Here is a 27,738-nt window from a genome sequence, read left to right as displayed (position 1 = left end):
GTTAGAAAATAATTTTGTTCCTGCTCTCTTTCTGGTCCCCTGGGAAGAGGGCAATCATCAGAGTGGCCCCTTCAGGTCTTGCCAGTCCATGTCTGCAGCACCCTAGCATATTCAGGTATTTCTCGCATATATGCAGTCATCACTACGCCCAAGGACGGCAGCTGCAAACTGCTTCTGTTCTGGGATCAGGCCCTCGGGTTACGGCACTGAGAAATTCAAAACATGATGCGCAGAATTATTAGGAAAGGAACTGAATATAAAAGGTAAAGGGCAATTTATGTCCCCATACAAACACTTGAGGCTGTTTGCTAAACTGCTAGTGAGGATGAACTACCAAGCTGTAGGGCTCACTAGGGCAAACGGCTTTTAAAAAGAGGCAGGTTAAAATCTTTAGGTCCAGCCCCTGGCATTTGCAGTTGAAGGATATCGGACTGCAAAGCTAGGAATGCTGGAGACCCTAATAGAGCCACTACCAGGAAGAGTAGAAAATTCAGAGCTCAATGGAGCAATGGCCCGACTCAATAAAGACAGCTTCGTATTTGCCAGTTTAGAAAAAGAATTGCAAATCTGTTGGTAGGTATAGCTATGACCTCTGCGGGCGTCATATAACCATTGGAAATGTATAGTCCTAACATTCTTATTTCACTGGGTCTGCTCAGGCCCATGCCACAAGAACCTCCACTATGCGTTAGGACTCTTTCTCTCTCTTGCCAATGCTTCAGAGTGGATCTGCACAGCGGCAGCCTGTCCTGTCTCGCCACCTGAGGAGAAACGGGGAGGTGCCACCCACACCAAAGCCACACTTACCAGGGTCACATGCCTGTTGCAGCTTCTGGCAATACTCTGTGGATCTCTCATGGAGCTATCACAAGAGTTCCACAAGATTTTGCCGGAAGCTGACGCCACTTCTCACTTCTCTGGTGGCGGCGGGTGGACTGCCACCCCACAGGATTCTGACACCTGAGGCAACTGCTTCAGGCAAACTCATGGGCAAGCCCAGCCCTAGATCTGCATGTTCTCTTAATACACTGAAGCCCAAGCATGTGATACCTGCCACAGTCTATAAAAGCCTACAAGCAGGAGTTTCATTTCCAGTCCTGGTTCCCAGGGACAACTTATCTCTATACATAGGAGGGTTTTTTTTGCGTGTGACAGTACTCACCAATATGGAGTACTAGCACCTCTTCCCCCCCACCCCCTTTTCTTTTTTTGCTGCCCATGGCGGCCATTTTGTGCTGGCATCCACCACACTTTTATCAATGAGTACAAGCACCTCACTTTTAACAAGAAAGAAAAAAAAGCACTGCCTGTATGGCCTAACTTACATGACCTATTCAGATGTACACCCACAGCTGATTAGAGGGACAGAGGCATCCATTATATAATAATAATAATGATAATAATACCCTGTCCATCTGGCTGGGTTTCCCCAGCCACTCTGGGTGGCTTACAGCATATCTAAAAACATAATAGAAACATCAAGCGTTAAAAACCTCCCAATACTTCAGATGTCTTTTAAAAGTTGTGTAATTCTTTATCACCTTGACATCTGAAGGGAGGGCGTAGCACAGGGAGGGTGCCACTACTGAGAAGGCCCTTTGCCTGGGCAAAGAAATGTGGCGTTCAAGCATGTTAAGGACAAACACGAATCTCTCCCAGGTGGAGTTAACCTTAGATGTACAGAACTTTTGTTAACAGTAATTGCATTTACTTGCTCTTCCCTGAATGGAAAATGGGTTAATAAACAAATATTTTCAACGAGGGCAATATCCAACAAAGTCATAATCAGAAAAGAGCCACAGAGTAGAAATACTTAAGTACCAAGTCCATTGATGGTCCATAAAGGCTTAATGTTGAATATGACTAATGTTGATATGTTAAGCTTGGGCAAGAGACAAAGGATGACATTCGTAAATCCTTGCTGGTGCCACAGATGTACAAAGGAATAATGTGAGATGGAAGGAACCTGAGTGGCACAGGGAATCAAGCACCACTCCTAGGCCCTCAGGTAGAAACAATATGTGAACTCACTTCAAATTTCTGATTCATTTAAGCATTCAATAAATTATTTAAAGCTGTGTCGTGTGGAATACTTTGTATCTGGGAGCCAATTCCTCAGTGAAATGTGTCTTGATAAATGGCAGCCATATGTATACATTGTGGTTTTTTGCTTGCAAAAAATAAAATAAAAATTGTGGTAGATGGGAAATGTATGCTTGGGTGCATTTTCGGAGGTAAAAATCGGACTGCGGAATAACTTAGCAAAAGAATGTAGCAAAAGAAAAACAGACGGCACCGCTTTGCTCACTAGAACAGGAAAAAGCAACAACGCTGTGCTAACAGCCATTGCATCTTGGGTGTAATGAGGCCGAATGAGAACCACAGCTTAACTACAGAGCAGTTTCCTGCAGGAGCGAAAGTCCCAAATTAGACCCCCCCCCCCAAAGCATCTCCAGGCAGAGTTAGGAAAGAGTCGTGTGTGAGAGATGCTGCTAACCGATGTGCACGGTAATGATTTAGAAGGACCAATGGTCTTAAAGGGCCTAAGACCGCTTCCTATGTTCTTCCTAACAAAGAAGCAAGTAAATAAAACTAAATTCCATCCTGTCTTTTCTGGCTGAGTGTTAAGACTATAATCCTAAGCATACAGGAAGGAAGGGCTGACACACAAGTTCGATTTAGCATGCTGAAAGCAGCTGTGACACTCAGTACTATGTGCATGAACACATATTGCATAGAACACATATTGTTCTAAACAAATCAGGCATGCCCGATGGACTAATTTCATCAAAATAAGAATAACAATAACTACGAAATATAGCTTTGTCACTGCTTCTATGTGATCAGGCCCTACAGGGGTAATGTTTGTGTATGGGAATGATGTGGAATGGTTTGATAATGTTGGTACTTTTCAGTTCCTCAGGAGGAAGTGTTGTGGTAAATAACTATGAGCTTTTGCTCATGGTATTTGGTCCCTGCTGCTTTCTGGTGCAGATGGGACCTGGCCATGTAAACTGATCAAAAATGGCCATGTACAAATAGAGATATAAAGAATGGGGGTGGAAGGATGACCCAGGGAAAACCCAGAGGTTTTTTTCCATTTCTGTTTTTAGTCCTTTTAATCTCTAGTACAAAGTGTCTCTAATTCCCACTGATTTGGTTGAACGTTACCAAGTGAATATGCTCAGCACTGTCGATTTAAGAGGCAATGCTAAACATGGTTTAACTGGCAGGAAGTCCAACAGCTTTTAAAGGAAGTCACTTCCTGATAAGGATGTTCAGTATACCAAGAGCTGACTCAAGTTAACAATTTTCCAAGTGAGAACATGATTCAGTCAGTTCGGTTTATCTCTCAGTTGAAGTTTGGTTCCTGCCAAGCTACTGTGAATGATATGCAGTGTATGTCAATTACCTGCCACTTAAGGTATGCCCTCTGGGTCTTCAGCCAGCATTGACAAATTTATGAGCAACATGCTGGAGAAAAAATTGCCTGCTTCTATTACAGATTAAGTTCTACCAGCGACACCTTATTTTAAGTCACCCAAACAGAAATATGAAGCATATTTGCAGGGCTCTCTGTATAGCTGTATAGAGCCTTCAAACGTTACCATGTCTGACACAACAGTCTCTGTGCTTTCGACTCATATCCCACAGGAGAGATAACAGGGAAGCAAAAAAAACCCCATAATAAACACCATAATCAAAACTGAAACCTCGCCCCGGTCCCATCAATTTATGCAGGAAGGTATACTCGGTTATTTGCAAGATATTCACTGGCAATGCTGCTCAAAGATCAGATCTATACTCTGTTCCATCGATCAGTTAAAACAGATACAAATATATGGGGCTGGTGGGAACTTGCTCATCCTATATCCTTTAAGCACAGACACGAAGAGCCTGCTTGATCAGGCCAGGGGTCCATCTAATCCTGTTCTCACAGTGGCCACCCCAGACACCTGTGGGAATCCCTCAAGCAGGAAGCCCTCAAGCACTCTACATGCCTGTGGTTTCCAGCAACTGGTATTCAGGAGTGCAGTGGTGGCCAAACTTGGCCCTCCAGCTGCTTTGGGACTACAATTCCCATCATCCCTGATCACTGTTAGCTACTGTGGATCTCTACGTTACTATTTCTTACTTTCTTGGAAAGGAATAAAGATCAACAATACAGTCGTACCTCAGAAGTCGAACAGAATCCGTTCCGGAAGTCCGTTCAACTTCTGAAATGTTTGATTTCCAAAGCGCGGCTTCTGATTGGGTGCCGGAAGTTTCTGCAGCCAATTAGAAGCCCCGTCGGACGTTTGAAAACTGGAACACTCACTTCGGGTTTTCAGTCGTTTGGGAGCCGGAACGTTCGACTCCCAAGGCGTTCGGGAGCCAAGGTACAACTGTACAAGAGCTAGTATAAGTGCCTCTACTCAAGCTGTGATCTTGGGCATGCACAATTTGTGACCCATCAAGTTGCACACAGCCTGCCAGAAATGGCCTGGGGAGGGTCTGTCCTCCTGCGACAGCTTTTGTGTTAATCGTAAATAGCAAAACCAGGCAGTGTTCATACCCGCAAATGGGTCACGATATACAGCCCATAGGTTACGTTCAACTTATTGGGTCTCAAAAGGCCTACTCTGGCTGCTAAAGCACTTGCCAAAAAACCAGGCCAGAAACATTTCGCATTTGGATCAATGTAGATTGTGTGAACATTCCCATGTTGACTGGAATGAACTGATAATACTTTTAACACAAACATAGTCTTTTTTGAGTGTTATAGGAATGCCAACATGAATAGAGGCCATGAAGATGCCCCCATCTGCCAACCTCAAGCTTTTCTCCATTCACCTGGAAGGAGCTCTATGCACGTTCAGCTGAACACAAACAGAAGTCTGATAACACAAGATTCTCTTGACAATTGGAGGAAAACTTTTAAGCACGCCTGGCTGAAGGCACTTAGAAGCCCTCTTCCAACCTTCCTGTTCAATGCCAAAATGGATGGAGAGGTTTGGGGTGGGGCACATGGACGTGACTTGTGCCGCCATTTTTGAGTGTTCACAGCCTTTCACATATGTTAGAACAGTAATCGGCGCAACAACCCAGTGGGGGGGGGGTCAGTACTATTACCACAAATGGAGGAGAGACAGTGGTTTGTGTAAGTGCTTTCATTGAGGAGACAGAATCTGAAGCCCAAAGTCTGGAGAGAAATTAAACGTTGTACCTCCCTCCAGGTATAGGGCGGTATATACAGTGGTGCCTCGCAAGACGAAATTAATTCGTTCCGCAAGTCTCTTCGTCTTGCGGGTTTTTCGTCTTGCGATGCACGGTTTCCCATAGGAATGCATTGAAAATCAGTTAATGCGTTCCTAGGGAAACCGCCTTCAGACCAGGTCCGGGGACAGTCTGTCCCCGGACCTCTTCTGAAGGCTGGGGGGGGGGATAAGGGCTTTTCTTCCCACCCCCAGCATTTTAAAAAAACCCGGGACAGCGGAGGACTTCTCCGCTGTCCGGGCGATCTTAAAATGCTGGCGGGCGGCATTTTAAAATCGCCCCGGGACAGCGGAGGACTTCTCCGCTATCCGGGGCGATTTAAAAGCCCCTGGGAAGGCAGGCAGGGGGGACAAAGACTTTTGCCCCCCGCCAGCCTTCAGAAGGTGTTCCCGCCCCGCTTCGGAGCACCGTTCCGAAGCGGGGCGGGGGGGGAAGGTGTTCCCACCACCCCACCCCGCTTCGGAGCACCTTTCCGAAGCCGGGCGGTGGGGGAAGGTGTTCCCACCCCCCCGCCCCGCTTCGGAGCACCATTCCGAAGCGGGGCGGTGGGGGAAGGTGTTCCTGCCCCCCGCCCCGCTTCGGAGCACCGGGAGACGCGATCTCCCCGCAGCCCCTTGCTTCAAAAGAGGTCCGGGGGCAGCGCAAAGCGCTTCCCGCTGTCCCTGGACCTCTTTTGAAGCAAGGGGCGATGGGGAGAAGCGATCTCCCCGCAAACCCTTGCTTCAAAAGAGGTCCGGGGGCAGCAGGAAGCACTTCCCGCTGTCCCCGGACCTGGGGCTGCGGGGAGAAGATCGCTTCTCCCCGCCGCCCCTTGCTTCAAAAGAGAAGACCCGCTGTCCCCGGGGCAAGCTTCGTTTTGCGAAGCAAGCCCATAGGGAAATTCGTCTTGTGAGGCAACTCGAAAACGAAAAAACCTTTCGTTTTGCGAGTTTTTCGTCTTGCGAGGCGTTCGTCTTGCGGGGTACCACTGTAAATTCAATATATAATAATAAAATAAAATGATAATCTGATTGTTATGCCAGCACAAATATTTTGGCCAGAGGGAATGCTCTCCACTATCTTCCCCTCACACCAGGTTCTGGGGGCTCCTACAAACTCCCAGAGTGGATTGTGGGGGGAGCGAGAGGGAAGAAAGAGAGGAAGAGGTCCCATTGTGCAACAGGACTTGTTGTGTGGGCTGCCACTGGCACCTACTTAGCTGAATCCGGTCCTCAGTTTTTTAACCATGGCACCACACTAGTTCTGCATTCTGTCAGCTTGAATGCACCTGCCATGAGGCTATACAGTATACAGTAGTACCTCAGGTTAAATACTTAATTCGTTCCGGAGATCCGTACTTAACCTGAAATTGTTCTTAGCCTGAAGTACCACTTTAGCTAATGGGGCGTCCTGCTGCCGTAGCCCAATTTCTGTTCTCATCCTGAAGCAAAGTTCTTAACCTGAAGCACTATTTCTGGATTAGCGGAGTCTGTAACCTGAAGCGTATGTAACCTAAAGCGTATGTAACCTGAGGTACCACTGCAGTGGTCTTTTGAACACTTAGCCTTTGCATGCAAATTCATGTTTATATTACTTCATTATATAACGGATCAGTTCCACTGCAGCAGGCCTAAAGCAGAGCCTATCGATCTTGTGTTCAGAAAATAAATACGCCTCATGACTCTATGATTATCAAAGCCAAGAAATCATTCTGCGAAACGTATTGATGATTACATTCTACTTTTAATTTCTCTGTCTCCTTTGGCCAGCATTCAAACATTGTAAATGCAATGCGACATTTTTATAAAATTAAATAACAATAGTTGAAAAATAAATACACTTCATTAACATAAATACATAAAGAGATCCATCCTGCTGAAGAAAAAAAGCTTCAGTCAATACTATACTCTTGTTTCAAAAGTGTCCAAAAACATGGAAGCAACACTCCATCTGGGACAGATGAAGCAGAAACATTTACAGCAGAAAGGTGGTGATAAATGTCAGAGCCAGGAGAAAGTGTGTGGCAACATGAAACAAAAAGACAACTTCTTTTTGTCCTCTACTACCTACAGCAGTAGCACATGGTCTCAAAACGAGGTAGACAAACATCATTGGTTGAATTTTTCAGGTGAAGCGAGAAATCTTAAGTTTAAGCTCATTTATCAGTGTTTTAGTTTTGTCTTCACTCAGCACCATTTGAATCATTGGCCATCTAAACTGTAAGCAGCTTAAAGTAAGTTTGTGTGAAATTTATGTACTTTTTTCACACTCTCTCTCTTTAAAAAAAATAAATCATGATTTGCAAATAAAGTGGCTCAGCCCTGCAGACTTTTTCTCTGGGGGATTTTTCATCTGAACGGATGGCTGGAATTTAATAAGGAACTCTGAATACTCGGATCACAAGACTCCCCACTGAAGAGCCAAAGACCATTTGTGTTAAGAACAGGAGGACAGTTTACTGTTCCATGCATCATTTCAAAAGAGTGGGGGGAAGATCTGAATCTGGAACTATGTTTCCATTGAGCAGGACACCCAGAACTTAGTTCAGTTCTGATACTACCTGCCCTCTCACCTTCGGACCTTGCATGGTGAGTGGGCAGCAGAAGAGAATGGGCCAGGAGATTGCAGTTGTATTGTGCTGTGTGTGTGTGTGTGTGTGTGTGTGTGTGTGTGTGGCAAGACAGAGCAAGAGGACACAGATATGCAACTTAGGGCACATGTTACTTCTGCACCACAGAGTCTTGTCCATTTCAGGATCTGGCAAGCTTTCATTTGTGTACGTTAAGCCGTGCGCTGTGCACGAGACTTTATAAACTACGTTGATTACATTTTTATGGCAAGCTAGCAGACATTTGTGTTGTTGTTGTTTAAAAAAAGTGCAGCACTACACTTTGTACCAACAATTTAGATGTTTAGATGTCTAGTTCTCAGAGCTGTTTATATATAAAAAAGATGAAAATATCATTTGGGCTTATCCTATACACACAAACACACACAGAGAGAGATAGAAGTATGCTTACTTTTGGAAGTGCTTCCCTGATTCTTTTTAAAATAACATAATGGGAACTGTGGCCTGCCTAGTTAAGGAATTAGAGAATCATAGAACTGTAGAGCTGGAAGAGACCCCAAGGGTCATCTAGACCAACCCCCTGCAATGCAGGAGTCTGAACTAACTCATCCTTGACAGATGGCCATCCAACCTCTGCTTAAATACCTCCAGTGAAGGAGGTTTACTGAAGCCTGTATTTTAAATTCAAAGGGAAGTCTTACTATGGTGAGACAGAACTCCATTGGAATGGATCTAGAAGTTTCTGCAGGGACTGCTGCTGAAGGAGGAAATTGCCAGAATGCATATGAATCATACACCAGAACAATCTCAATGTCATAACCTTATTTGTTTGTTAATGTTCAAAGCAAGTGTAATCCAGTGTCAACAGCAGCCTTTGGTACATAGTTTTGGGCTAGAATAACCCACACTGTGCCTCCAGAAGCTGTGGACTACAACTCCCATCAGCCCTGGCCAGCATGGTCAATGGAGAGAAGCACGATGGGAGATGCAGTCAACATCTGGAGGACCGTCATGTTGGCCACCCCTGGCTTGGGGAGAAAGTCCAAGGCATGCAGATGCCTAGCCACACAGAGCACATTTGCATTTAGCACCAACTCTGCCCCCTCAACATAGAAAGGGCTACAGCAGCACCTTGGATGAAAGTGTTTTATAGCACTGTCCCTTGTAATGATAAAAAGCACCATAGAAAATACAACTTGAGCAAATGTGCGGCTATTGACATTGTTTGCTGAGGTATGAAAGTGAAAAATGGTCACAGAACTCTCCATAGAAACAGCAGGGAAGGACGGAACAAAGGAAGGACGATTCCAGCAATAAGACTATGGCACTTTTGGAAGTTCATATATTGGACGAAAGGAGCTTCTTTTATATAAAGTGCTTTAGAGTCAGATTAGGACTTTAAAAAAACCAAAACCCTTTAAATTACATTATACCACAATAATGATATTTGGAGGCTCATTTGCATGAGACTTTGAATCGGGCACACTTATGGTTTCCTATCCAGCCATTATTTGCCACCGTCTTAAACATACGTGGCTGGAGGCAGGGAATTAACTTACATGGGCTTCAAGAGCCCAGGAGAAGGTGGGATGAGTTCCTTCTGTCAACTCACATTCACCCATGCCTACTTTCCAAGTTGCAGTGGTTTCTTGAGAATCAGCACCCATGGGATGCTTGTGAAGAAGCATAATCTCTGTTGTGGGGAAGTTCACTGTGGAAGAAGGAGGAAACAAAAGACTGCCTAACCCCTTTGGTGGAACCTGTGAGACAAGGGCAGCTGTAATAAAGGTCTATCTTCCCCTTCCCTCTCCTCTCCACAGTGGGCCTGGGAAATGTACCTAAAAAAATATCTGTGCAACCATTTTATGGCAGCGTTCAGAGGGACAAGGCAAGTGGATAGGCAGCAGCAATGAGGAGCAGATGGGGAGACTTAAGGAGAAGTGGTCCTTTTGAGCATCTTGTCCAAGAGTTTCCAAACTATGGATCCAAGACGGATGCTACGTGCTTGATTCTTTGGACAGTGGTGTACGTGAGGAATTCTAAAGTGAGCAACTGTTCTCAGGCATACCTGAATTTCTGAAGATCAGGGGTGGGGAACCTGTGGCTCTCAAAATCGCTGCTGGACTCCAACTTCCATGAGCACAGCTGATCATCAGGGATGATGGGAACTGTAGTCCAATAACATATTGATGGCCACGGGTTCCCCCATCCTGGCAACAGATTGTGTTGATGTAGCTTCTCACACCAACATGGCAACACTGACCTACGGAAACAAAAATGCTCCAGATCTCTATTTTGTTACCCGCTTGTGGCTTTGTGACTGGGAAGGATTTTAGGTATTTTGACAATCTCTTAGCGATGGTTAATGTTGGGGGTTTCCCCCTCCCCCCATCTTTCTGCTGGAGGTTAAGAAGCATTGCGCAATGAGCTTATGAATATGTTTATGCCGTCCAATCAAAAGGGCTTGGGACAAGTAACACAGAACTTTTAAATCAAAACCATCTGCTGTTGTAAGGTTACTCTGAAAGGCAAGAAGCCAGTGTTAAAAGCATCCCCCTTTGGTCTTCATCACTGACATACAAGACAGACACCCAGATACACAATTATGCAATATGTTGCTATTAAAAATATTAGCTATCCTTTGATGGAGCCCAAAGGCAGCATCGTTCTGTGTCACTCTTACTTATTGTTGTGGGTTGTGTTTTTGTTGTTGCTAAAAAGGATGTTCCTTCATCTGAACAAGTAAGTTTGTACTATACAGTTCTAAATATACAGAAAGAGCTACATGGATGACAGCAGCTTAGCACTGGAATTATCCCGTAACTATAGTAGCGTTGAAGGTGGCTTGCTAAGTGTTAAAACTGGAGCTTAAAACAGATCTATGAAGACAGAAGAAAATGTTTTGGAAACAGTCGAATACTTCGACAACTCTCATTTGCTTGCAATGGGTTTCCTTCATAGTGAAGATCAGTATCGTGCAGCACTTGTCATGGGCTAATAAAATGTACAAACTTCATTAACAAGCAGAAAGTGCCTTTTAAAACGAACAGATTTCCTAGTTGATGCTCTTCCTGAATGCCTATTTATTTGGAATGCATCGTTTTGTTTTGTTTTTTAAACACCTTTAAGTGCAGTTTCCTTTTTTAAAAACACGTGCACATGCACCAAGTATTAGCACCTTGACATTAAGGACACTCATTCCGTTCCTATGAAACATCTGTGAAAATGACTAACAAAAAGCAACAACAACAACAGAAGTATGTTATGGCCGTACCGAGCTCCAAGGACCAGTATTCCAGGCGGTATCTCGAAGGCAGTCCTGCATATTGCACTGCTCACGGTCTGGTGGCTTGTCAAGGATTTCGCAGCTCAGATCAGTAAATCTCTCCCCATTGGGATGCTGGCACACAACCAGTCTTGTTCTGGTTCCTCCACCGCATGGCTTTGTACACTGGGGGGGAGGAAGGCAGTAGGTGGAGATCACATTAGCAACGGCTAGGTTCATTTATACTTCATGATTGCTACTTTTGTCTTCTTTGATCTGACTCACAGCCAATTTAGATGCTGCTTTCCTTCTGATGTGAGAGACTCAAAACTCTAGACTCCAGGGGGGGAAATACAAACATATGCCTTATACCAAGCTGGACCCATTGGTCCATCTAGCTCAGTATTTTCTATAGTCCAGTTGTAGACTACAACTCCCATCATCCTTAGCTGGCAAGACCAGTGGTCAGGGATGATGGGAATTGTAGTCCAAAAACAGCTGGAGACCCATGTTTGGGAAACCCTGGTCTAAAGTACCTGGCAGTAACTCTCCAGGGTCTCAGGCAAGGACTCTTTTCCAGCCCTACCTGAAGACGCTGGGGACTGAACCTGGGACTTTCTGAATGCAAAGCAGATGCCCTACCATTGAGCTATGATTCTTCTTCTTCAAAATGAAGGCAGTGAGATCTGTATGTTAAGATGTGTATGAGACCGTCCTGATCTGACCTCAATGTATTGCTACTTTCCACATGCCTTTATTTCCCCTCTGGGACTGTGGATGTGTGAGGGATTCCCATAACCGTACAATCTGGGAAAGAGAAAGCATCTAAATTTGCTCTCATGAGTGAAGTGAATGACACCTTTGTTATTTGTTTCAAAATAAACTGGGGAGCAGGTTCCAGATTAGGTCTTTTTTGTGGGTGGGAAGGTAGAGCAGGGAATAATAAGAAATATGCATAGTTTCTGGGACTCTTCCCCAAAGTTAGAGAGCCATCCCAAAGGAAAACACAAAGGTTGCTAAAATCTGGTTTTATCTATCTACACCTCTTAGTTTTAGGACTGATTCAGGTGTAATGTCTTATGAACTGCTGATTAGAGCAAAAACCAGACTCCGCATATACCAGACTCCCTGCTCTTTGCATACCCAAATCTGGGGCTTCTATTATGGTTTATTAAACCACAGTTTCCTCTTATAGCCTAACGGGGAAACTGTGGTTTAATATACCTTTGCAAACCAGGCTATGGGACTGGGAATTTGATTTTACTTCCTGTGAACAGTAAACAGAGATTAAACCTGTTTCCCAATTTGGATGCAATGTGAAAAGGTAGCTTTAGCAAAATCTTGGAAACCTTGAATTATGGTGAGAGGACATACGGCTAGGAGGAAGCCCACAGAAACATGGTTTGCTCCTGGTCTAATAACCATAGTTTATCCAGACGAACAACAGTAAGTCTAAACTATGTCTCAACAGTCCTTTCAGCACTACTGGATAAATAAGTGTTATTATTTCCAACGAGGAAAGGTAAACAAGCAGGATAATTAGAACTTCTGGATAACGGATCTTCTGTCGAAACCTATTGGCTTATGCTATTTTGTTGATTTTTTAAAAAAAAGGTTTCAAGGAAATTCAAATACAGCCACATCTTTAAAATCTACAGTTAAGAATGCTTTGCCTTGGGAATGGGTTAGTTAAAAAAAAAAGCAACAACAACCCCAAATAAAGTAGAATATGCTCACCTCACCCCAGCTGCCATAGGCCCATTGTGGGCAGGGCCCTGATTCACATGATCTTTGCTCATCTGGTTTCATTCTTACATCACAGTTACTGGCAGTGTATCCATTTTCATCCTGGCACACGACAACCCGCCGTTGGAATCCACCAGCGCATGTACTGGAACACTACAAAACATAGTTTCATATGACTGAGGAGGCTCCACCGATCTTAGCCCACAACTAACTTAAGCGATATAGCCTAGTAAAGTGAGGAGTCCCAATGGCTATGAAACCTGCAGCCATAGTCGAAAAGCCGTCTTCTTGATGGAGCGCCAGTGCCGTTCCTTAAAACTGTAAGATCAGACTCTTGGCATTAAAAATTCAGTTTGAGGTAGCATTAGCACAGCCGCTAAATTTTTTTCTCTTTGACATCAAAGGCGTTTTAGGCAGAGAGTACCCTGTCCACTTTTATCAATGTAGGTACTAACGAGGGGAAGTCCAGTGGGAGATTTCAGAGAAGAAACAGATTGCCATTGCATTTAAATCAGTGCATTTTGTCTGAGAAGAGACACAGAATGTAGACACAACAGAATTTCTTTCTTTCTTTTTTTTTAAAGAGGCAAGTTGCTAGTCCCCGTAATGACAAGGACAATCTTGGCAACTTTGCAAAGCCAAAAAAAAAATTAGGACAGTGCCGGAACAAGGCTTCTCAACATTGGGAGGACAGATGATAGGTTCCTATCACTACCACCACCCCATGGTTATTATTCCTTGCCCCTCTAATCCTAGTGATTGTGTAACTAGGCCCCTTCAACTCTTCCCATCCTCGTTGATAATATTTATATATAGTAAAATGCCTTGATGGTGTCTTGGGGTTGTATCCATCCTAGTTCTAGAATAGAATTAATGAACCTAAGTTAGTCCTGCCCATTAACTTCAGTGGGTCTACTTTGACAAGGACTAACATCAGATACAACCCTTAGGAGTGGAGGAGGCTGTAACCCGACTCGCAACAGATTAAGAGTATCTCCACCAGCTACTCACCGCTCCCCATGGGCCAGTTCTCCACTGGTTGCCTCCGTGCACATGTGCACGGCCTTGGTTTCGGTTCACGCTTCCACCCTGGTTGTTCTTTTGGCGATAGTCAGGGTAAGGGAAGGAAGGGATTGGCCTGTTGTACTCAGGGCTAATCTGCTGGCACGAAGGCGTGGAGCAATCTTGCTCCGTCGCAGGGACGTCCTCAGCATCGCACTCACTCCTGTCAACCATCTGGTCGCTGTAATCGATGCAGACGACTTGCCGGGTCACCTTGCCTTGCCCACAGGTTACAGAGCACTGCGTCAATAAGAGGGAGAAACGGGGAGATCAACGCCCTTGGCAACGAGGCACAAGTTTTAAGAATCGCAGGACGAAACATATTTACGTAAAACTATTTTTTTTAATGTATGCGGATCCCATGTGGCTGTTGATTTCACATGATTAGGAATGTGGGAAGCTGCCTGATCCCATTCGCTCGTCTAGTTCTCAAGCAGGAACAACCAGAGGGGAGGGACGGTACAGCAGACTTGTCCCCCAGGAAGCAGTGTCACTGCTGTGAGAGTGCAGGATGGTGTGGGTGGGGGGAGCACAGTTGGGGTGGTTTGGGGGCACTGGTGGAGGCAATCCAGTACTCCTGCCGCTGGTCCTGGTCCTTCACCATCCTGGCCGTGTAGCAGCAATGCTACTGCCAGAAGATAGGGTCCATGGCGGTGAAGGCCCTCCCCACTGCTCACTCTCACTTTCCAAGATCTCAGGCAGAGGTGATTCATCTAGCTGGAGATGGCAGGGGTTGAACTCAGGACTTTGTGGATGCACCGAGCTCCAGCCCCTTCCTTAACTTGTGTCAGTTGGTATAAACTGATCCTGTTAGTCCCCAGCTTTGCTGAACAAAGAAAAGCTCTGCTGCTGCTGCTGCTGCCGCCGCCACTCCCAAGGGCAGAAACACACTATTATAACTTCTGCTCCAACAACTACTTCTACTGGTTCCCGATTACAGGACATTCTGCTGCCTCCGTTTGAGCCAAGCGTTATCTTTAGAAGGCCTGATAAATGTTGAATAAGCAACAGGCATCTGGGAGACACTACCCCTAAACAAGAGGAAGCTGCTTACAGGGCTCCACTCCATGGCTTTCCACTGTCCACATGGTGTCACAGAGCAGGCTTCTGTCGCCGATGGCCTTGGGAGGTGGAAGCAGGCGGCCTCGTCAGCCACAGAGCCTTGGTCGTCGCGGCAGCTGACGTATCTCATCCTGGTGCCTTTCCCGCATGTAGTTGAGCACTAGGGAAGATGGACAAGGAGTGACAATGGGAGTTGGAGGGGGGGAAGCAGCTGCCCTTTTTGACAAGAAGGGAAAAAAGCCCCCTGGAGTTGCAGGACTGTGGGGGGGGGGTTATCAAGGGATCTCCTTGTAATCTACGCTGACCAGTTTAACGTACGGGAGTCCAGGATCCAAATCTCCACTGGGTTCTGTGGCTGCTTTGCTTCGTTTCCGGGCTTCCTGGGCGGAGACGGCATGGTGCTGTCTCACAGTCCTATTTCATAGAGGAGAACAGGAAAAAGCAAGCTATCAGCAATTCACAGGGATTTCAGTGTAGGTTAGATGGTTATAGCGATGCAGTGACGGAAGCGGGGGGGGGGGGGTTGGAGGGAGGAAACCCCCCCATTACATTTGTCATACATCTTTTGTTTGATACAAATGGCTCATCTTAACCCTAAAGGCGGATGCTCCTGGGGCATCTGCCAAGATGAGAATATACATGCCTGAAGGCTGCCACCTCGATTATTTTGCTCTAGCTGCATTCCCTCCCACCAACAAAATGCCAGCCCTCACAAGCATGCTAATTTACAGAAGCACCCATCATTACTATGAAAATCACTTACATAGCACCAAATTGCCCCATGACCTGTATAAATCACAAAGGGCTTACAACCCGTGCCACTGGGATGAGGCCCAAAATCAATCTGAAGAGAAGACTGGAATTAGCGGGGACTATTTGGACGTCACAATAAAAGAAGAAGAAGAAGAAGAAGAAGAAGAAGAAGAAGAAGAGGAGGAGGAGGAGGAGTTTGGATTTGATATCCCGCTTTATCACTACCCTAAGGAGTCTCAAAGCGGCTAACATTCTCCTTTCCCTTCCTCCCCCACAACAAACACTCTGTGAGGTGAGTGGGGCTGAGAGACTTCAAAGAAGTGTGACTGGCCCAAGCTCACCTAGCAGCTGCGTGTGGAGGAGCGGAGACACAAACCCGGTTCCCCAGATTACGAGACTACCGCTCTTAACCACTACACCACACTGGCCATGATTTAATGTGAAGGGAATGTCCCTCCCCTCAAGGTCACATGCTTCCCCCTCCTCTCCGCCAGTGTGCTCACGAGGAGATCAGAATCTTTCTCTTCCAACGTTAGTATTACATCTAAACTGCAGATTATGGCTAATTTTAACAATGGTTTGTTAAAAACAAGCCAGCTTTGTAAATCATGTTTGTTGTTGCTGCTGCTTTTTACTGCTTTGAAGAGGGCTTGTTTCGAAGAAATCAGACTGACCACACTTTGACAAGTTCAGACCAAAGGACAAGCTGCTTCTGAGCTCCTCCTTGTGGCCGTGGCAAAGGAGGAGTGGGACACCTGAGCCCGGGGGGGGGGAGAAAAAGGTTGGTTCCTGGCATGATGCTCTGAACCTGACAGATTAAGTACTGGCAAATAAATAGAAGGGCTCAGAGGGGAAAGTTTTAGATGTGCCACCCCCCCCCCCGGATATTATCGGACTCCAGTTTCTATCGGTTTCAGCCAGAATGTCAGGTGTGATGGGAGTTGCAGTGCAAGAACATCCCTGCTCTCCACTCCTGCTTTAGAGAGAAGCTGAGGTTTGGTTAAAATGCAGTTCTTGAGCAGGGCCCTGGAGGTACTGAGGAAGAGAAATTGGCAAAAGCATCCTGCGAGGAAGGGGAGCAGCGAGGGAGTGAGATGAAGGAACTAAAGAACAATTCTGCCCAGAGATGCTGGGGCAATACGGTCAGATAGGCAGAGTACGACTACTATAAATAATAGTTGTCAGGGAACTGCCATCAGAGCATCAGGTGGTGGAGGGACTCAGGCAGGATGAAAGAGACTCAACTGCTGAAGCAGGGACCAGCAGGGGGAGGAGTGGGTCTCTGAGGGAATGCGAGCAGGAGGGAGGGCTCAGGGAGGCTTCCAGCGAGAACAGTGGGGAGGTATCGGAGTCTCCCATAGGGAGACCCACACCTCGCAGGAAACTGTCACGCCGTGAGTCCAGGAGACGCGTTTCCGTTAAGGAACTTCTTTGCTGGAAACGCTTCCGCAGACAGCCACTGTCGGACTCTACTAGTGACTAGAGCAGACATGTCTGAGGAGCTCCGTCACACACGGAGGTTTGTGGGGTCGCACAAACTCTGAGGGAGCACGTTTTCACGCACAAGCAGCTAATCAAACCCTCACAGCAGTCCGACAGTCTTTGTACGCTGCCTGTGCAAGAGAAGGCATCATGAGCGAACCAACCGGAACCGGAGGAGCAGGGGCTGGAGCTGGTCCAAGCTTGGAAGATAGATACCGAGCGTTGGAGGTTCAACTGGCCCTGCAGACGGCGAGGTTGGAGGAGAGAAGGGCTCAGGATGCAGACAAGAAGGGGAGAGCCACGCAATTCCCCAGAAAGGTACCAGGATTGGTGCAGAAATTTGGGGGGGGACCCCAAGGATTACCATGCTGATTCACAGACTGAGTTGGGATTTATCGGCGGCACCCGTTCAAATGCTATTTGAGGAAGGTCTTTCTTCGGGGGTGAAAGACGAGCTGGCACGGAGCCCCAGGGCGGAGTCTATGGATCAGCTGACCAAATCTGCGCTGACCATAGGAGCGCGGCAGGAGGCAAGAGCCTTGGAGAGGCGGGAAGGGAGAGGGGAACGTTGGAAGGAGTTCCGCATTCCAGACATTCCTGAGCCAGCTTTCCCGCCGGCAGAGCCGATGGAAATCGGAACAGCGCGCGCGCGCGCATTTTCAAAAACCAGCGAGGGAGCTAAGAAGGAGGGAAAGGGCCCCCGGAAATGCTATCTCTGCCAACAGCCAGGCCACTTTGCCAGAGTCTGCCCCCAGAGGAAGGAATGGCAAGGGATGGTGGGAGCTGTTGAGGGGGGAGAAGAAGGGGGAGCGGAGCAGGTAAAAGCCAACGCCTGGTTGCCACAATTGGGGCACTGCAGCCAGGCCAAAGAGCAGTGAAAGTGCCCGTGCCAGAAGCTCCTCGACCTGCTCTAGTGATTGAAGTGTCGCTAGAGCTGCAGAATGGGCACCCCCTAAAAATAAAGGCGCTATTGGACTCAGGCAGCTCCTGCAATTTTATGAGCAAGGAGTTTGCTGCTGAACACCAGATACAGACCATCCCTTTAAGCAACCCCCTGCAGGTGACCACGATTGATGGCAGGGAGTTGTTGGGAGGAGGAGTCCGCTTGCAGACTGTCCCAATGATAATGAGGGTGGCAAGGCACACAGAACTGATAGCGTTTAATGTGGCCACCCTGGGAGGCGCTCCCATTATTTTGGGAATGAGCTGGCTAGCTCTACATGATCCGCTGGTTGGCTGGCATCAAAGAGTGGTGTCCTTTGGTTCAGCACATTGCCTAGAACACTGCAAAGGGGAGAAGGGTTCAGCAGGGGCCCAAGCCACCCTAGCAGGGACTGAAGTAATGGGGAAGGTGAAGGTACCACCACAGTATGCAGATCTCAGCGACGTGTTCAGCGAGAAGGAAGCTGACCAACTACCACCTCATAGACCCTTTGATTGTCAGATCAATTTACTCCCAGGAGCACAGCTTCCCGTGGGCAAGTTGTATGCCATGTCAGACAGGGAAATGCAGGAGTTGCGAGGGTTCATTGACAAGAACCTGAAGAGAGGCTTCATCAGAGAGTCCAAAGCAGCAGGGGGGAGCCCAGTGTTCTTTGTGGACAAAAAAAATGCGGACAAGCCGAGACTTGTATGTGATTTTAGGCGGCTGAATGCAGTGACTGAACCGGTGGCGTTCCCTATGCCCAGAATTGATGATATTTTGACCAGGGTGAGAAAGGGAAAGATTTTCACAAAGCTGGATCTAAGGGGGGCGTACAACCTGATACGCATAAGGAAAGGGGATGAATGGAAAACCACCATGTTTACCCCTTTGGGGGCGTTTGAATACCTCGTTATGCCATTTGGATTACAAGCAGGCTCCGCGTGTTTTCAATCTTTTATGAACCACGTGCTGGGCCCTTTGCTCTACAAGAATTGCGTTGCCTTTCTAGATGATGTGTTGGTGTATTCTGAGAATGAGGAGCAACATGTGAGAGACGTCAGAGAAGTGTTGAGCAGACTGCAAGCCAACAGGCTGTGGGTCAAACTGGAGAAGTGTCGGTTCCATACCAAGGAGGTGGAATTCCTGGGGTACCGCCTGTCAGACAAGGGATTGGCCATGGATCCCGGCAAGGTACAGGCAGTGCTGGAATGGAAAACACCCAAAACCAAGAAGGATGTGCAGAGGTTCCTAGGGTTTGGAAACTTTTATCGTAAGTTCATCCGCAACTTCGCCCATCTGACGGCGCCCATCACTGACTGTCTCAGCAGTAAAAAGAAGTTTGTATGGACGGCGGAGGCGGAGCGAGCGTTTGAGGAACTGAAAAGGGCCTTCGCCTCTGAAGAACAACTTCTGCATGTGGATTTACGAAAGAAGCTAAGGGTTGAAACAGACGCATCTGACAGAGCCATAGGGGCGGTGCTTCTTCTGCAGCCGGGGAAGGAGGAGTCAGAGTGGCGTCCGTGTGCCTTCTTCTCGCGGAAGCTGAACAAATCCGAGAGGAACTACACGGTGTACGACCGAGAACTGCTTGCTATTCATGAGGCGTTCCGGAGATGGAGGCATCTGCTAGTTGGTGCACAACATAAAGTGCAAGTGTGCACGGACCATAAAAATCTAGAGTACTGGAGAACGGCGCGAGTGCTCAACCAAAGGCAGTTGAGATGGGCCCAAGAGTTCTCCAAATTTAACTTTGAGATTTGTTATGTGCCAGGCCCAGAGAATGTTAGGGCGGACGCTCTCTCACGCAAACCTGAATATTTGGAGGGGGAGGGAGCACCCGAAGAAACCCATATCATTCCAGAGGACCGCTGGGTGTGTGGGGCGACTTTGGTGGGGCAAAGGGAATTGGTAGAGGGTACGGTGCAGGATGCATACGCCCAGGGGAAACTCAGGGATCTCAGAGGGGAGGAAGACAAATCCGGTGGTTTTGAGGAGAGAAATGGGGCATTGTATTATAAGGGAGCGTTATATATACCTGAAGGGGAATTGAGGGAGAAGGTACTCAAGCAGCTGCACGATAGCCCCACAGCAGGGCACTTTGGGCAACACAAAACCATGTGGCTGGTTACCAGGGAATTTTGGTGGCCCAAGGTCAGGGAAGATGTGCGGGAGTATGTGAGAGGGTGTGAACAATGCCAAAGAGCCAAGGGGGAGAGGCAGGCGCCGGCTGGTTTATTAGAACCACTGCCCACACCTGAGAGACCGTGGGAAGCAGTGGCAATAGATTTCATGACTGATCTGCCAAGGTCTAGAGGGAAAACAGCCATCATGGTTGTAGTAGACCTGTTAACTAAAATGGCCCACTTCATAGCCTGCTCACATGCGGTTACAGCAGAAGAAACCGCCAAATTGTTTGTAGAGAATGTGTTTAGGTTGCATGGCGCCCCCTTGAGGGTGGTTTCAGACCGAGGGAAACAATTTACTTCCAGGTTCTGGAGGAAGCTCATGAGCTTACTGCATGTAGAGGTTAATTTCTCGACGGCCCGTCATCCTGAAACCAACGGGCAGGCGGAAAGAGCAAATGGGGTTCTCCAACAATATTTGAGGTGTTATGTTAATGACAGAGAGAATGATTGGGTGGAGAAGTTGGCGTTGGCAGAATTTGCCTACAACAATGCAGAGAACGTGTCCACGGGGATGAGCCCCTTTTTGGCTAATCACGGGTGCCATCCCAGAGCCTTCCCAGGGGGGGAGGGGGAGAACTGGAGCGTTCCAGCTGCAGAACAGTTCGTGGAAGAAATGGAAGCGATCCATCGCCAGCTCCAACTCAATTTAAACAGGGCTAAGGAGGAATATAAGAGGCAGGCAGACAAAAACAGAAGGGAAGGTGAAAGCATCAGGGTGGGGGACCAGGTGTGGCTGTCAACCCAAGGGTTGCCATTCAAAGGAGGTTGTAAGAAATTAAGACCCAAAAGGCTGGGTCCGTTTGAAGTCATACAGCAGGTCAATCCAGTGGCTTTCAGGCTCCGGTTACCGAACCACATGAAGCTGCACCCAGTTTTTCACAGGTCGTTGCTGTCACCGTATAGAGGAGACAGTGAGGGGAGGGTCACTAGGGGACCAGCAATGGAGGAGAAGGAACACAGCTACCATGTAGCGGAGATCCTCGATTCCAGGTGGAAGGGAGATCAAGTAGAGTATTTGGTAATGTGGGAAGGGGAACCGGAGTCGGAAAACACCTGGGTTAGGGCAGAGGATGTCAATGACGAGGTTTTAATAGAGACTTTTCATCAGAGGTTCCCACGTAAACCTCAGCCTGTAGCGAGGTTCCGAAGGGAATACTTTGCCACCACCGACGAGGAAGAGGAGTTGGAGGGGTTCCCAGATTCTGAAGAGGAGGAGGATTCAGCTGGCCAGGACGACGATCGATGGAGAGAATTGTTCGAGACGTCAGAAGATGAGGAAGATTCGTTTCGGGGTTTTAGCCCTTCACCTCCCAGGGGGGAGGAATTGGGAGGGGGTGAGGGGGGCCCTGGAGGGGAGGTGGATGTCAGGGAACTGCCATCAGAGCATCAGGTGGTGGAGGGACTCAGGCAGGATGAAAGAGACTCAACTGCTGAAGCAGGGACCAGCAGGGGGAGGAGTGGGTCTCTGAGGGAATGCGAGCAGGAGGGAGGGCTCAGGGAGGCTTCCAGCGAGAACAGTGGGGAGGTATCGGAGTCTCCCATAGGGAGACCCACACCTCGCAGGAAACTGTCACGCCGTGAGTCCAGGAGACGCGTTTCCGTTAAGGAACTTCTTTGCTGGAAACGCTTCCGCAGACAGCCACTGTCGGACTCTACTAGTGACTAGAGCAGACATGTCTGAGGAGCTCCGTCACACACGGAGGTTTGTGGGGTCGCACAAACTCTGAGGGAGCACGTTTTCACGCACAAGCAGCTAATCAAACCCTCACAATAGTAATAACATACAGGAACACTGTATGATCGGACTATACTACTCAGTTCCTGCTGCAGGCGAAGGACCCCCTACACATTCAAAAACCCACCCTCCAGGTGAAAAGCTAGCATACCAGAAAGAAGGCTAGACTGGCGACTGGGAGTCGCTGCCCAGGACCACATAACACCGGTCTTGAAAGACCTACATTAGCTCCCAGTACGTTTCCAAGCACAATTCAAAGTGTTGGTGCTGACCTTTAAAGCCCTAAATGGCCTCGGCCCAGTATACCTGAAGGAGCACCTCCACTCCCATTGTTCAGGCCAGACACTGTGGTCCAGCTCCGAGGGCCTACTCGTGGTTCCCTCACTGCGAGAAGCAAAGTTACAGGGAACCAGGCAGAGGGCCTTCTCGGTAGTGGTACCCACCCTGTGGAACGCCCTCCCATCAGATGTCAAGGAAATAAACAACTATCTGACTTTTAGAAGACATCTGAAGGCAGCCCTGTTTAGGGAAGTTTTTAATGACTGGTGTTTTAATGTATTTTTAGTATTTTGTTGGAAGCCGCCCAGAGTGGCTGGGGTATAAATAAATTACTATCATCATCGTCGTCATTATTATTATTATTATTAGGCTAAGATGAAATCCTTGCCCCTAAAATGCTCATTTTTCATTGGGAGCAAATGCTTGCGACAGCATGCCACCATGGACCATACTTCTCCATGACCCCTCCATCACACCATGTGTGTTTCAATCATTTCCCAGCAAGCTTAATTCACCCCCTCCCAGTCGAGGCAACATCGGTGGCTGCATGCCCTTCCACTTTTCTTGACTGACAACACACTGCATCCACCCCCTTTCACCCTTTGATTGAGATACAGATACAGATATATACATGGAGATTCTCATGTGGCTGCCACATCAACACACTTACCTGTACATCTGTTGGCTTCGTAGCAGCATTGCACTCGTTGTCATCTACCACGGACACGTAGGCGCCAACCACGCATTTCACCGCTCTCATCTGATAGCCCTGCCCACATGTTGCAGTGCACTGCGGGGAAGGAAAGAAAGCTGTGGGGATAGCTATACGGCAAGCAAGCCTAAGGATGCGAAAAGGCAGCTTCCACTGAATCAGGCCAAAAGCCAATCTGGTCCAGCATCCTGTTTCACAGTGGCCAACTAGACACCTATAGCAGGAGGAACGTGCTTTTGCGATTGCAAAACTATAGTTTTTGGGAACTATAGTTTTTATAGGACACAGAAAACCCCAGCCTGCCTCTATAGTTTCCCACAGGGAGGGAATTAATATCAAACCAGTTCAAATATATGCCCTGTGTCCCAGGCTTCATAATGCACCTGCCTTAGTTCTAAATGCATTAAAAAGAGGCAAGGAAGTTCAAAGCACCTAACTTCTTTGGCCAAATCCAGAGTGATTTAAAATATAAAAAAAGAGCCCTTTCTCCTTCTTCAGTCGCTTCCATTTAAAATTAGGTCAAACGGTTAAAATGCGCTGCTTCCGCTGAATCTTCCATGCTTCATTTATTCCCTTCAAATATACATGTGCAAGTGTTTAAATCATTTACCATACTGTGGATTACGAGCCTCACATAATCTCTGTCACATTTCTTTACCGATTGACTACTGCAACAACCTTAATAGAACACGATCATGACAGGAAGGCATGACCGGCTGAAGAGAAGTTTGTGTGGTCTGGACAGGTTTATTCATTTACTTGTTTTGAAAGTATAATTAGATGAGAGCTGTTGCTGCACTGGAGACTGGAGACGGCAAATGAAGTCTCTCCGACAGATTGCTTGGAAGTTCTCATTCTGTGTATGATGTATTGTTAAAAAGGAAAAGGTCAACACAAAAAGTTGTGTCCGTGTGGGTTGGTTTTTTTGAAAGGATCCTTAAAGCCAGCTCTAAAGCAGAATTTATCAAAACCTGCCTTTCCTTTCCAGTCCTTATTCTTAGCTAAATTACTTGCTTTCAGGATCCCAGCTGCATTGCAGAGCGATGGACTTTCAGCAGTGGCTCACAAGGTGGGGTGGAGCTTCAGTGCTGGTTTCCAGGGAGGCCTGAGGTAGCAGGGAGGTTGGTGCGGTGCAAGCACACCGGTGGTTCTGCCGACGCACCTGCACCATGCCATCCTACCCGCCACCTCACCCCTCTCTCCCCACCAGTAAGAAGCACTGGCACGCCTTCTGGGAAATGAGTGCTGCTGCTCTGCGCCACCACTACTGTATGCTTTGCATGTACAGTGGTACCTCAGGTTAAGTACTTAATTCGTTCCGGAGGTCCATACTTAACCTGAAACTGTTCTTAACCTGAAGCACCACTTTAGCTAATGGGGCCTCCTGCTGCCGCTGCACCGCCGGAGCACGATTTCAGTGTACAGTGGCACCTCGGGTTACATACGCTTCAGGTTACATACTCCGCTAACCCAGAAATAGTGCTTCAGGTTAAGAACTTTGCTTCAGGATGAGAAAAGAAATCGTGCTCTGGCGGCGTGGCGGCAGCAGGAGGCCCCATTAGCTAAAGTGGTGCTTCAGGTTAAGAACAGTTTCAGGTTAAGTACGGACCTCCGGAACGAATTAAGTACTTAACCCGAGGTATCACTGTATAGGGATCCTTGCCAACTGGTATCCAGGCTGGGAACCACCTCTCCCTGAGAGCACATTAAGTGGTGGACTGCAAGTCTGCACTAACAACGCTGGTCTAAAATACCCACAGTCTGATTCAGCAGAAGGCAGGAGTTCTTTGGAAGTCCAAGAACACTTTATTATTATGGTCAGCAAGCGAGCTAAGGCCAAGCGCCTCCATTTCTGTGATAAACATAAGACGGCAATGGATGTAAATATTTAAAGAGAAGGCGCAGCACTTCAACAGCGGCATGAGGCTGGCTCCCCTCCGGTTTCCATTATGAGTAATTGTGGTGGAGCAGTTTGGATGCCGGGCTAGATGTGGCTCCAAATCACCGCTCGCTGGGTCACTCACTCTTGTTCTTTGCTTAACCTAGGGCAATTGTGAAGGTAAAATGGGAACTGGAGCCATGAACGTTGCCTTGAACTCCCCCAAGGAAAAGCAGGATATAAATGAAATAACTCAGTAAGCTCAAAGTCTTGTTCCTCCTCCTGGAGGCTCCCAGATGTAAAAAATGCAAAAGCCCACCCAAAGAAACATTCATCGGTTTATATGTACAACACCTGATTTTAAAGAAACATAAATGTTTCCAAAGCAACTGCAAAAGTGGTCCAGAGATGGAAGGGAGGAATCTGGGTGAGGCCCGGGAAGTTATCCAATGGGAAGTTAACCAGCCACGTTGGTTGTCCCGGAAAGTTAACCAGTTGGGTGTCCCAGGAAGTTAACCAGCCACGTTGCTCTACGAATATTATATCTGTGTTCATCCATAGGCTATTTGTCCAAGTAACAAAAAGTTGCATTCTGCAGCTGCACCTGTGGCTCCACCTGTACCATTGGAAGCCTTGAGCCTCTCTTTTGGGTCCTGGGACAGAAGTCATGACAAAGAGCCTGCATTTTTTAAAAACACCACCCCAAAACAACATCTGCTGGAGCCCATGAAAAGCCCCATAGCAGTAAAAATGAGAAGAATGGCTTCAAATACCTGGCCCCAGGGTCCTACTTGCCATGCGGCACACTCCTGTTGCTGACAACTTTGCACGGAAACTGGTTTGCTCTCAGGATGGCAAAGCCTGTCATTCAATCGGTCTCCTCCAAACTGGCACCAGATCTGGCGGTGTTTGTGCCCTTTCCCGCAGGTTACCAAGCACTAAAGGAAGGAAACGGCAAGCTTTAGGCATGCATAAGCAGCTGCTCATCCAAAGCCAGTGCAACAATCACTGAAAAGCTAAGTAAGATTGGTAAGTTGCCCCTGGGACATTGGAACTGAAGGACAGCAAACTCTGGCCTCTGCTAATACCGAGGGGCCGAGGGAGCTGGTGTTTGTCCGCAGACAGCTTTAGGGGACCAAGGAAGAGGTGCCAAATATGCAAGACTGGTTGCAGAATGGATGGACCTGCAGCACAGGGAGGACACACCCATACTTCCACTTGTCCCATGCCTAGAAAGCATGGTTCCGAGTGGTTTCCCCTTGTCCCTTTCCCAGGAAAAGCGTACTCTTTAGCTCAAAGCCTGTTTGCGGCTAAAGAGCAGTTTTCCCCGGAGCAAAGCAGTGGAACAAGTCTCTGTCCTGCACAGCCACTCCCAGAACTTGATAGCAGTCTCCCTTCACAAACCCACAACTGCACTGCCTTCATCCTAAATAGACAACCATTCCAGTTAGTTGTGACTTCAATGGGATTAAAGCCTCTCCCGCATGTCAAAACGGGAGGTGGGTCACTTCCAGATCTCACCCCTGCTTTAGTCCCATAGAAATCATGACTAACTTGTATCATTGAGTTAAAAGCCTGATTAACTTGGTCTGGACTTAACCTGATATAGCACTGCAGTTCTAACACCAGGGAAAACCCCTTTTCTGCTGCCCTTCAATGAGCAGGCGGAGGATTTACCCTGCCTCCTGCCCTTTTCTCCTCCTTGCTGCCTTTCAAACAACAGGCAGTGGCTGATCTCTGATCTTAGCGCTGTAGTCTGACACCATTAAGATCAGACAGAAGCTTATCTTATTGCAATGGTGCTTAGCTCCAAGATTATGGATAAGAGATTTTTTATCTCCGATTTTAGAGCTTATATTGGAGATAACAGGTCTCTGTAACTCATGTTTCACAACTGCTAGCAGTGGTTTGCCCAAAATGGCCCCACAGACTAAATTCAGAGGTCTCACAGCCCTAATTAGGCCCATGGGCCAGAAGTTTCTCAATGCTGGACTAAAGTGCAACTAATTTAGGCTATAATCCTCAGCACTTACCTGGCACTAAGTCTCACTGAAGACATGTATAGGGTTACGTTTGCAATCCAACTCAATATATATATTTTGTCTGTGAGTGCAAATATTGATCGCACAAACCTTGAAAACCAGAAAGGTCCACAAGATATGACATTTTAGTTGGACCTGCAAACATGTAACACAAAATGGCTTGCCACATGCAGCAGCTACCATTCAGGAAAAGGTTCAATGGGCTTTCCACTGGGCTTCAGATTCTAAGGCATTATCTCTAGGTGGTGAGGGATAATTCCAACCTGGAATTAAGGATTGCAACTTGACTACCATCCCTCACTAATCAAGGAGGAGGGTGTGAGCAAAGTAAATCTCAGACTTGTGAGAAGGAAAGGAAAAGGGATAAAGCAGCATGCACACCTTTTCCTAATGATGGTGGCAAACTGATTCGGGGTGCTTCTGACATTACTGCACTGCAGCTTTCCCGTGATCAAAATCTACCATGCTGTTTACACCTTTAAAGCAATAAGCTCCTTACTTCTGACCAATCGCCGGTCTTCCACTGCGGGCACGAGAGTTCGTTGCATCGCTGCACGGTCACCTTCTCCTGCTGGCTGCATTTACTGTCCTCCAGGACGTCGTTGAAGGTGTTCATGCAGACAGCTCGGCGCCTCTTTGTGCCAACCCCACAGCTCTTGGAGCACTGGAAGGAAGAAAAGCAGAGTCAGCAGACAGCAGCAGAAAGGCCCACTCCCTGCTTGCCTCAGGTCAGGAGTGATGAGCTCCCATTTGTCAGGGAGTGCCAGGAGGTAGTTCAGAAAAAACGAGGTAGGACTCTCGTTTCA

At 47.4% G+C, this 27,738-nt stretch overlaps 1 protein-coding gene across 5 annotated transcripts in view; it reads right to left on the bottom strand.

Moving 5' to 3' along the window:
- ADAMTS9 (ADAM metallopeptidase with thrombospondin type 1 motif 9) overlaps positions 1-27,738 on the bottom strand; it is a 154,914-nt gene that overhangs the window by 53,571 nt on the left and 73,605 nt on the right. For all 5 annotated transcript variants that reach the window (XR_014522903.1, XM_083491028.1, XM_083491026.1 and 2 more), the window contains 8 exons: positions 27,432-27,596; positions 25,664-25,828; positions 22,970-23,089; positions 15,258-15,353; positions 14,932-15,099; positions 13,827-14,117; positions 12,807-12,968; positions 11,079-11,255 (listed from right to left, as the gene is read on the bottom strand). Coding sequence is in view for 4 of the 5 variants with exons in the window: in XM_083491028.1 (XP_083347154.1) it covers positions 11,079-11,255; positions 12,807-12,968; positions 13,827-14,117; positions 14,932-15,099; positions 15,258-15,353; positions 22,970-23,089; positions 25,664-25,828; positions 27,432-27,596 (1,344 nt within the window). In the remaining variant the exon portion in view is untranslated. The remainder of the gene's footprint in view (positions 1-11,078; positions 11,256-12,806; positions 12,969-13,826; positions 14,118-14,931; positions 15,100-15,257; positions 15,354-22,969; positions 23,090-25,663; positions 25,829-27,431; positions 27,597-27,738) is intronic.

Source organism: Podarcis liolepis, assembly GCF_965112155.1.
Source record: "Podarcis liolepis genome assembly, chromosome: 2".
Taxonomy (NCBI): domain Eukaryota; kingdom Metazoa; phylum Chordata; class Lepidosauria; order Squamata; family Lacertidae; genus Podarcis; species Podarcis liolepis.
The sequence above is the reverse complement of the archived record's forward strand: the minus strand, read 5'-3'. Positions and strand labels throughout refer to the sequence as shown.